This window comes from Cupressus sempervirens, chromosome 3, assembly GCF_028749045.1.
Source record: "Cupressus sempervirens isolate cs-2001-9-10 chromosome 3, ASM2874904v1, whole genome shotgun sequence".
NCBI classification, from domain to species: domain Eukaryota; kingdom Viridiplantae; phylum Streptophyta; class Pinopsida; order Cupressales; family Cupressaceae; genus Cupressus; species Cupressus sempervirens.
This window is the reverse complement of record NC_143120.1, coordinates 488,870,221-488,882,535: the sequence shown is the minus strand read 5'-3', so window position 1 is coordinate 488,882,535 and position 12,315 is coordinate 488,870,221. Positions and strand designations below refer to the sequence as shown.

The window sequence follows — 12,315 nt, the reverse complement described above, 5'->3', positions numbered from 1 at the left end:
ACAAATATGAGGTATATTCCCCTCCGTTATCAGTTCTAAGAGTTATAATTTTATGTCTCTCAGTTAATGTTTTGAATTCTTTAAATCTCTTTAGGATTTCTTTTGATTCTTTGCATTTTAAGAAGTAAATCCATGTTTTCCTAGAGAAGTCATCTATGAACAAAATATAGTACCAAAATCCTCCAAGAGAAGGAACAGACATAGGTCCACATAAATCTAAATGAATTAATTCTAAAACATTATTTGTTTTTCTAGTGCTATCATGAAATGGACTTCTGGTGTTCTTACCTATTGCGCACCTTTTGCATATGCTTGAGTGGTCTTTATTGAGTTTAGGTAAACCAATAACCATCTTCTCCATAGTTGATAAAGTTTTGAAGTTTAGATGCCCTAATCTTCTATGCCAAATTTCATTTATGTCTTCAGCTTCATGAATTAAGGCTTGAATAGGTCAACTAGATTTTGAATTCAATTCATACAAATATTTTCTTCTCTGACCAATCAACTTTGCTTTCTTGATTGAGGAGTTCTTTGCCCAAGTTATAACTTTACTGTCCACAAATGCAACATTATCCCCATCATCTTCAAGTGTTATTGAACTTAGATTTCTTTTAATTCTTGGTACGTAGAGTACACCTAATTTCCAAATTTAAGCTTTAAGGTACAATTTCCAATTCCTTCAACGAGATCTGCTGAATTATCTCCAATGGTAACTTCGACGTTGACTTTTTCTAAAATAGAGTCTAGTGCTTCTTTGTATACTATTATATGTCTAGAAGATCCACTATCAATTACCCATGCTTTACTTGAAATTTCATTTGATAGTGATGAGTACAATACACGATTCTCAGGATCATAGGTATCTTCTTCCCTAGTAACATTTGTACAGTTTACTTGCCGTTTAGAATTCTCAGGGCAATTAGATCTGTAATGTCCAAACTTTTCACATCTGAAACATTTTATCTTGGATAGATCTTTCTTGGGTTTCCCATTCTTTTGATTTCCCTTTTTCTTCTTAAAATGATTCTTCTTGCCCTTATAGGAGTTTGTATTAAGAATATGAAGTTTATCTTCTGTTTTTAGTTTCGCTCCTTTCTTTAGTTTTCTGGATTCTTCTTGAAGACAATTGTTCTTAAATCTGTTGAAGTCAGAAAGATTATCTCTAGTAATTATTCCTTGTGCAAAAAGTCTCCCATGAATCTGGTAATCCATTTATAGCAATTAGTGTTAATTCTGTGTCACTAATAATAGTTCTTACACTTGACAGTTCATCTCTAATGCCTGCAACCCTTAGGAAGTAAGAATTCATTGATTCTCCTTTCTTTATCTGAATGTGATTTAGTTGCCTTTTCAATGCAAGAACCCTAGTTGCATTGTTGACCACATATGCATTTCATAATTCATTCATCATATGAAATGCATTTTGATGTTTTGTAAGCATGGGTACGATATCATTTTTGACTCCATCTAATATGATTTGAATTGCTTTCCTATTTCCTTTGCTCCAAATAGATTTATGAGGTTCAACTAGCGGTTGTTTGGATGCTTTATCAACAAATTATTTTACATCATTCTCTTAAAGAATCATCATGATTCTGAATTTCCAGGCATTGAAGTGTTCTTTCCCATCAAACCTGTCCTCGGGTCTGATTGTATATGCCATTGAAGATAGGAGATAGTTGCTAGATATATAAAATCTGATTATTGAATTTTGTAGAGCCTAGGTTCAACTACCAGAGCTCTAATACCATGTAAACTTTCTGCAAATATCCTTGGACTGAATATAGACTGGAATCTACCTTCTTTCTCTCCTAATAGCTTGCTCTGAATAACTTTAGATTATAGCCTTTAATTGGATTAGAGATGTAACTCAGAATTCTGCCTTTTACTTCTGCAATTCGAATGAGGGCAGTGATGACTTAGGAGCAGACTTGTTTTTGATCTTGTGTGCTCTTAGACTTCATCCTTACCCTCTATAAGTATAGGAGTCAAGGGACATGTCCTTAGAAAGGACATGACTCTTCCAAAAATCATTTGCCTAACCTCTAGAAGTCGGCGACTTTCTAAGCATAATTAAATATTAATTACAAACACAAGCAATGTTGTTAGATTAATTATAATGCAAACTCCTAAGGATAGATGCCGATCTTGAAGAAGGAATAATGCAAAGACTTGGTCCTCTACTTATCATGCTATATCAGATCTGATCAATCTGTTATCAGATCAGTATGCTTAACAAGTTACAGATTTAACAGCCTGGATTCGTCCGAATTCTTCTAAACAAAAATCTTGCTTTTTCTTTTTTAAAAATTAATTTTTTTTTACTTTTCCAATTATTTTTTTATAATCATAATGGCTCTAATCCATAGATTCATACCAGAATCACAAATTCATACCATGAAATGATTTAGTTTTAGAATAATGTATATTTTTCTCATTTTTTAGTATATAATGCATATATCTATATCTATATATTTATAGATACACACACACACACACACACACACACACACACACACACACACACACACACACACACGAATCCTCCACGAATCATAATTGGAGGAAAATAATCACGAATCCACAGATCCGATACACGTGCTTGAATCAGATTCGTTTCACGAATCGGTAACTAACGAATTTTATGATCAACGAACTCGAATTCAAATTCAAACCTTGTGACTTAGCATACAAGGACTGTCATTAATTTTAGGGAAGTTGCACTTTAAGTTTGATATGATTGTTGCTCTATGACTATTTGCAAAACCCATAGAAAGTATTGAAGCAATCTTCAGCAACTGCCCCTCTTTATCCAAGACTCCCTTGGAAAAGGTCCTTGACAAAAGAGATGGAAAATATAAAGGAAAAACAGAATTCATCTTGCAAACTTTCAACAACAATGAAAGCATCAGAAGTCAAAAGCTCTGAATAAGGGAAAAAAACAAATTTATCTTGTAAAGCTTAGACAACCACAAAAGGCTCAGGTATCAAAACTCTGAAGTGACTTGGCCTTTGTGTTGGCCTTACCAATGTAATACTAGAGTAATTGAATAAGGCAAACTATTGACTTGGGCCACCAACCTTGCAAGCTGGATGTCAAACTCTGAACTATAGGGATGCCGAGGTTCCTTGAACTAAGGCTTCTTTTTACACTTTAAAACATATATTGGAGTCAGAATCTAGGGAGGATGAACACATAAAGGGAAATCAAGAATGCATTGTTAAATTTAGAATGATCCTAGGTCATGCCTTTGAGGTAATCAGACACAAGTAGAATAGACCAGAAATGTTTAATGGATGGCAATTTTGTTTGTGTAGTAGGAATAAATTAAGTAAACGTCCACATAGCCCCAATGTAATTTCTGGTCACCTACACCCCAGTAATTGAACTGATAAATCATTAAAAATAATAATCAAAGTTTTATTTATAAAACAAGCAACAATTGTATCATGAAGATCTTGAAATTATTGAGTACTACAAGCAAAAACGTACAAGAAAAACAGAATAAAAAGTAAAGTGTGCAAGAGGATTTTAAATCATAAAATTAGAGCACAATGTAAATACATAATAACACCAAATTGATTGCACATAATATCCTCGAAATACCAACCTCACTTCTCTTAAGGTGTCATAGAAACCCCCAAAGATAACAATTTTATGCTTGTACAGTACCTGAAAATAGTCAAATGGCATGAAAAGAACTGTCAGTTTAACTGGAATGGAACATGCTGATTTATCTTATTTCACATTTGGGTTTCACATCTTACAACACTTGAGCAAGATTTACAAGGTTAGGAAGAAGCAGATCACAAAATGATCTAAAGCCCTTGTGTGGTCAATAGTTTTTTTCATTTTATGTTTCATTTCACTACGGATGCAACCTCTAGGAGTATTATTAGGCTTTTAAAATAGAAAATATTTTTTGATGTGCTTATCTCTTCAATGCATATGTTTTTGCAAATATAATTTAAGAAAATCATTATTTTTGTAAAAGTGCATAACCATTTTGCTTGCTATTCAACCACTCTACATTCAAGCTATTTAGTAATTTACAAAGGCATATTAAATAAATTTACAAATTCCATTGCAATATGACTTCTATTGCCTAGTTGAATTTGGCTTGATTATTTGTAATGTCCCCTTTTTAGGGCATTATGAATTCCCAAGTTAAATTCATATAATATTAAATTTGACTTATAAGAGTTTGAAGTCAATTTATTTAAAAAGTCAATTAAATATTATAAAGGGAGTTAAAAGAGGACAAAGAGGGAAAAAGATGAAAGACAAAATGGGGAGTTAAAGAGTCACTATTTGAATATTAAAAGAGGAAGTTTCATTCATTTTCGGCTATGCTTAGTTATTGGATTTCAGATCAGTTTTCTCTCTTCGAGAATTATTTGGAAAGCTTCAGCTTTCATCCAGCCTAAGGACGGAAACTCTTGTGCTGGTAGACAGTGAACGCGACTCCATTGTTAGTGGAGATGTCACACCAAATGTCTCACTTTCACATACAAGTTCTTTGTTAGTTTTCCAATCTCACTGTAACTCTGTATTTAAGGTTGGATATTTTGATAGTTGGTTATTGTATTGCTGATGTATAATGCAATATGTTAAGTAACATGGATCGTGTCTGCAAATGTAATAAGATTGCCATTGCTATAAATATGTTTCAAATGCAGATTTGGATCTCATATAAGTATGAGAGAAGGAGACATGTCTTTTGAAGAGGCATGTCTCCAAGGTTTAAACATCATTAGTTAGTATAAAATAATATAACTAACCATATGTATAATTTATACATTATTTGTATTATTATTATTATAATATATATATATATATATATAATATGTATTATATATTATATATAATATATAGGAATATTTATATTATCATCAATAATGAAACTCATGATCGTATCAATCTGACTGTAACTACAAACTTAACACTCCCTCTTAGTTAAGAAGGATTGATACAGAACATATTATGTTCTTGAGTATACGAAGAGATATCATCTCGGTATGATATTCCTAGAATGGCAATAAGGATATCAACATAAATCCTTCAACACACACATATATTATATATGGAATTTGCTATAAATCATAATGAGACTAAATTTCTTAACACTTTTCCTTTTAACAAGGAAAATTAAGCAATTACTATAATTTAAGTTTGAATACAACCTTAAGTGTAGTCTATAATAGATTTTAGTTATGGTGTCCGGCAATATCTAGCCCAAAGAATCATAACAACTTTTGTGGTGTCCGGCAAAATCTGGCCTAATAGCAATGACACCAATAATTTTCATGGTGTCCGATAAGATCTGCCTTAATAACCATAATGGATATCAATGTGTCTAGCAAAATCCGACCTAATAACAATAACACCAATAACCTTCAACACTTTTGGTGTTTAGAAGGTTGGTCATCTATTGATAAGATTGTCACCTTATCATAACTTACAGCACACCAAGACAACTTAATGTAATCTGTTATGATAATAGGTCCAGTTATTGATAATATTGTCACCTTTCAATAACTCCCCTCTAAATATATACATCAATGAAAGATCGTCATCTTTCATGACATAATTACAATAGCATCATGTAGTAACTCACATAATATCCACCATGAACCAAGTCAGAGGGTGGACCCACCATAGCTGCTACTAGAGGGTGGAACAAAGGGTTTTCACATCATACTTCTCTCTCATAGAAAAGAGCGCATTACAAAGAATTTATCTTAGAACTTCACCTCATATAAAAAATATCATCTACGAAGGATTGCATCTCAAATTTTCTCCCTCTAAATATCAATCCTGGGAAATCAGGTCCTCTAGTTACTTCCTTAAAAAACTCTCTTCACCTAAGGATGCATGTTAAACTCACTCTAAATATGATATCAATCTTTAGATTTTCTAGTGACAAGTCAATACTTCCTCATAATATAGATAGGAGTAGGCCCATCAACATCATGTAGTCATACACATGTTCTAGATTCCCTCTAAGTATTAATCTTCTAAGCTCTCACGTTGGCTTAGAAGAAGTTTCATACTCCCTCTTAATGTAGAAGAATCTCAATCATCAAAGATGTTTGCTTCAAGAGCCTCACTATATCCATCTTTATCATCAAAGTCTTTGGAGCTACTGTCATTAGATTGAATTTGCACAATATTGGTAGCATATGTAAAGTACAAACTTTCTTTTCATGTAAGAATATCCTCAAACACAAAGGAAAAGATCAAGGCAAATAACCCTTATAGTATGTATAGAATTACAAATAAGAGAGATTACAAAGAGTAGATAAATGTAAAAGATAAGAATACTTATCTACACATGAAGATTCAAAAATTGTCTTTTTAGGTTATTTGAGAATGGAACATCCCCCCTCTTAATAGGGATCAAGTAGGAATGGAACATTGACTATTATTCCCCCCACAATGTAAAATTTCCACTCATTCTTATATTGTTGAACAATTATGTATCAAATATGACAACTCCTTTCTAAGTTCCAACTTTCTCTTTTCGTCCATTGAAGGCCCAAAAATTCATTTTTGCTTAATAGTATAAGTGAACAAAAACTTGTCCACAATACACCAATATCTTGATTGAGTATGATTTTGCCACTTGAATGACTCCATAACTCATATGTCAAGTTTCATTTATCATTTATCGTAGATGGTTCAATTGAAGTCACCACTTTCTTATGATGTACACAAAGGGTAGGCCCATTGAAATCACATAGTTGCATGAATTACAATCCTATTTTTGCAATTTATCGATCACTAAAGATTCCATCACAGAATGGTTTACTCCCTCTGGATCAATATGATCGAGATCACTAAAGTTTGACGAAACCATATCCACTATCTGATCCCTCTCTTTCAAGGTTGCCTCTAATAAAATGTCAGATTCCCTCTAAATCTCAATCTCCTGAGCTCCTTATCCAATAATGCTTTTGATGGAGTGTTAAGCTCCCTCTGAGCCTGATATTAATCCTCCCTTTCCTGCAAGAACATTCTCGGAATAAAAGATCAAGGCACATAGCTCTTATAGTACGTAAAGAAATATAAATAAGAAAGAGACTACTATAATACTCCAGGAAAATAATTTTGCATAATAAAGTCATTTCAATATAGATCTAACTTAAATCTATATTTTCAACATATTATTCTCTTATAAATGTCACGTATAATAATCTGTAGTGACCATTTTCAATTATATTCTTTTCAAATTATTTAGAAAAATGTCTTTGACCTCATATATAATCTCCATATATTTAAAATCAAATAAATGAATATATCTATTCATTGATTTAATAATATAGAAGGAACTTTAACATTGATTCACTTTGTTCTATATTACTCAAAATATTTCATATTCAACATATTGAAATGAGATCATTAGAAGAAATAATACATACATGTATATACTTACCTTATAATCTTTCTTGCACTAGTTGACAGAGAAGAAATCGGGGAGGGTAAGTTTCCATAGAGCTTTTTATAATTACTTTCTCTTTTCTTTTCAGCATAACCTCTAACACTGCAATAACACATACACAATGGGCACACATACAATGGAGAAGAGTTAAACACACAAAATTGACGTGCCACTCATAACCACTCATCCAAAATCATATGCCCAACACTCACAATAGGTAGATTAACAGATAATGTGTTTAGTCGCCACATATCATTGATGACTCCGCCACTATTACTGAAATTTGGGACACCTCGATCCCTTTAGATGTTGATATCTCAGTTTCTTGGATTTGATTAAACCTTCCATACACCTGCGTAGGTGCTCTATGTTCGATGTACTTCTCACATCATAGAGTAAGTGAGTATAAACTGGCTTTGATAGTAACTTATCCCTTGCTAACTTTCATCATGTCACAGTGGTGGTATTTAAACCGCTCAATTTTTGTTCCAAGGCTCGGGGGCTGGGAAGCTTTACATATGCATATCACATTTGGTAAAAAGTTTTCTACTTTCTATTTGATGTTATCCATACTTTTTGAAAGCATTGTGTTCACTATAACTATGAATCTCTATTTACCTATCTCAACGCAATTCAGGAATTGCAAGTTCTCATGACAATCAAAAGGCTACGGTTAGAGTCTTATGACAATTGCGTCAATGATCAAGATTTCCCTAAGAAATGAAGCTTGTACGGTAAATATAGAGAACTAAACAACACAATAGGAATACCCAAAGCCCGTATAGCATCATTCAAAGAGGAATCCACCAAGTATATATATCGGGTGCATGCAAATTGTTTGCTAGAATGGATCGAACTGTACCATGACAACAAACTTTCATCCAAACAGAAGCGCTTGGACCGAAGGCTTTCACATAGACTTGGAGCTACTTGGGAGTTTTATTTGGTAGATCATGTGAGCTCTTAATGAGGGGTTCAAAATCTTTGACTCATCAAAACAACTCCACATTGATGGCTATGAGCAAGCATCCTGAGGAGTCTTATGCATTTGGAGAATGATTTCATTAATGCCTACAATCTATTTGACAAAATGTCAATAAATAGAGGAGGCATTAATTTTGTCCAAACTCGAATTGGTTGTCTTTTGTTGGCATATCTCCAAATCAATCAACTTTCATTTTTGGCACCTCGGCCTCTAGCATGCATACGGAAAGCACTGCAAATTCTTGGATAGGAAATTTAGAGAGAATGGACACACAAGCATGGATGTTGGAGGGCATCATGTATGTTCTGTAGGTACCGACCAATGAACAAGTTGGATTCTTGAGCCATGTGAGGGATTTCACAATGACACATCCTTATTTGGCCGATGATGATACTGTTGCAAAAGCCTTCTTTCACCAGGATTCTTAATTTCATTCGAACATGGAGGGGCACTTTTATGGCCTTATTCATGTGGGTTGTGTTTCTTTTTATTCCTTCCACCATCCAATATCTCTCAGTTTGCATGGAACTCTATGCACAATGGCATCGATATTCTTTCTAAATATTGTGTTTTCCATATCATTACAAAAGCCTAAATGCACATGGAGCTAGCTATTTCCTTCGGAGAATGTTTTCTCTAAAAGTCTATATCAGTTTGGATTATAAAGACTGACTCCATCATTTAAATTAAACCATTTCTTGCACTTGTTATGTTAAAAATGAAATACACCTCTCCTTTACATTTGCTATTTTGAGTTGCACCAGATTTAAAACCCGACCTAGGGAAAGATCAAAGTGTTTCAGTCAATGGCGGTCGCTGGCTTATGACCTCACTGATCGCTCCTGAGAGAGCGCAAACATGAGTAGTAGGGAGTTGTTAAAAGATTTAGTATTTGATTGATTTTGAACACCAAGAATCATGCCATGAAGAGAATAAAATCCAATTTCACTTCTCTTTCCACCTTCACGATTGTGGTGTCCACTTGTTTTGTCTAAGATAGAATTTCTAACTTTTCATTCTATGCTTCACAAGTTGCCTTGTCCTTTTACCATCTCAAAACTGAAATAGTTGAAAGACCAATTGATAATTTTCTTTTCAACCTTCTCTTTCACACATTTGCAGTTGGCTCTGATACCATGTTAAGTAACATGGATCGTGTCTGCAAATGTAATAATATTGGCATTATTATGGATATGTTTCAAATGCAGATTTGGATCTCATATGAGAGGAGACATGTCTTTTGAAGAGACATGTCTCCAAGATTTAAACCTCATTAGTAGTATAAAATAATATAACTAACCATATGTATAATATATACATTATTATATAGATATATAAAAAATATAATATAATATAATATATCTAATATATATATAAAGGAATATGTATATTATCATCAATAATGAAACTCATGATCATATCAATCTGAGTGTAACTACAAACTTAACACAATAATGCATATTGAGGTATTGTAATGAGCATTTACTGGTTCATGGTTGGTTTATTCTGCTGGTTTTATTTGCAAAAGATGCATGTTGTTTCCTGAATATTGTTTGTGAGTAAATTTGGGGATAATATCCAATCAGGGTTATTACATTATTTGGCTTCTTGTGTAATGTAATCTTGGACTGGTTGGACCTTCAATGTGATGAATTCTGAGCAATTGTTTTGTATTCATTGGTTTCTAATGTTATGCTGTCTTAGAGCACCTCATTTCCTCTATTGTTTGTTATATTAACTGATCTTCCCACAGTTTATACAAAGTATCACACCACGTAAATTTACTATGAATTCCCTAGAAACATCAATTCCAATATGTAGAGATCAGTAATGGGATTCCATAACTGGTATTATATGTTAGTGATATACGATCACTCAATATATGTAAAAAAATAATATTTGCTGATAAAAGTTAATCTCATCTGTAATATAAATTACAGTGTAGTTCACCATGTGTTCCACACCACTTTCCAGTCTGACATCTGCAGTACTACCACAAGAGCCTGTAACTCTTTCAAATATAAACTGACTTGGATGTCCGCAAGTAGAATTTGTGCATTTTGGGCTTTCTCCTCTTTACTCTATCTCTTCTCACAAATTCAAAGTTCCTCTGCCATATGCAGGCCTTCTTAGAACACACTTTACAAATGTAGCAAAATGTTGAGATACGATAAAAATTGCTCGAACTCCAGCACAAATGCACTTTCTAAATGAAATAACCTCAAACAACAAAAAGTGTTTCATCCTCTGATCTCCAAATGCATGAATTTTTGTCCTTAGATCCAACGAGTGAACATAAGCGTCAAGCTTTCTAAACTAAGGTTTATTCATAAGAAGAACAAAAGACACAAATTGATGAAGTTGCCACTTTAGATAGAGGTTTGAAGTTCTAGCATCGAGCCAAAAATTCTAGCCATTCAATCGCATTCAAGTTTGAGACCATTATTGTTAACCTTGGCCATCTAAGGTAATAGATGAAACTTTGTGTTTGAACAGTGAGGATCTGAGAAAAAGCATACCAGAAGGTAAGGGACTGAGAAAACATATGCTGAAAGGTGCGATGGTAAGATGTGCCAAGAATCAGGAGTTTAGGTGCCAAGAAAAGCGGTACTGAGAGTCTCTAAGGCCCATGGAAGGAATGCATGAGCAGCAAAGAAACGCAGCCAAATTTCAAGAATAATTCAAATCTCTATGCTACAATTTGAGGGAAGAAAGAATCCAATAATCCACAAAAGGTCAAAGAGAATGAGCAAAGATTGAGGCTCAAGGAGACTCAATGTTGTGGGGATCAAGGATAGGTTAACTAACATGCTTGATGCAACATGCTGAGCAAGAGATAAACCCACAAACATTAGTGAAGGTGTTCTAAGCTTGAGGTTCACGATTATTAAGTACCATGCATTGTATTACATCCAAATTTTTGGCTTAATTTTAAATGTTTGTTTATAGCCGTTGAGGCTTCATGAGAAGTTGAGTGATTGGTTAAATTAGTTATTCGTTATATTTTTATATGAAAATGAAGTATTGATTATTCGTTATGATCTCATGGGAAATTTACAATATTGGTTAATCGTTATGATGATATATGAATTGGAAATGATTGGCTAATATGATCATATGTTATGATAATTTTGATTATATAAAATGATGAAAAATATGTTATTACCATGATAAATCTCTTTTGAAGGAATGCAGCAAAGGGGGCAAAAGCATTGCCAAAGAAGGAATTGGGCAAAAGGGCACCACCTACAATTGAGCAAATAGGTACGAGTCCTAAACCACCATGACCAAGGAAAAATGGCTAGGCAAGCAAGGGTATACTAAGGGGCAACCATGATCTAACCAGCTAACGTATATCATTAAATAATAATAAATCACTAAGCATTTACAGATTTGTTACCGTTATATTTTGGAATATTTTCAAAACCTTCTATTATGTAAAGCATTGTCTTAATATAACAACACCATGATACCTATATACTCATACATGTACATACATATATATGTATATGTGCGTAAATCAATTAAGATTCATATGCCTACTTAAATTGAACGTATGCATAAAATACATATGTTTAAGATTTACGCATGTATATGTGTTTTTGTACATACACATATGAATATAGGTAGGTATAATGATGTTCTTGTATTAAAACATTAAGAGGGTGACGTTATTATTATTTTCCATGTTGGCTATGGACTTAATATTATTTCATGGTTGGCCACTTTGCTAATTGTCTCATCGGGCCTTATGTCACCACGTTGATCAAGTATAATATTATATGATAGCCACTTAAGTTGATGGCTCCTTGTTTCCATTGAAACTCTCATTGCCACCTTTATCTTGATCTTTCTCGTAACCGATCATGGGGGAGAACAAGTTATATG

At 33.3% G+C, this 12,315-nt stretch overlaps 1 protein-coding gene across 4 annotated transcripts in view; it reads right to left on the bottom strand.

Moving 5' to 3' along the window:
- The window catches only part of LOC149567301 (Galactose oxidase/kelch repeat superfamily protein), a 228,799-nt gene that overhangs the window by 134,615 nt on the left and 81,869 nt on the right, over positions 1–12,315 (bottom strand). For all 4 annotated transcript variants that reach the window (XM_089820483.1, XM_089820480.1, XM_089820481.1 and 1 more), the window contains exon 7: positions 3,612–3,673. In XM_089820483.1, the coding sequence (XP_089676609.1) occupies positions 3,612–3,673 (62 nt within the window). The remainder of the gene's footprint in view (positions 1–3,611; positions 3,674–12,315) is intronic.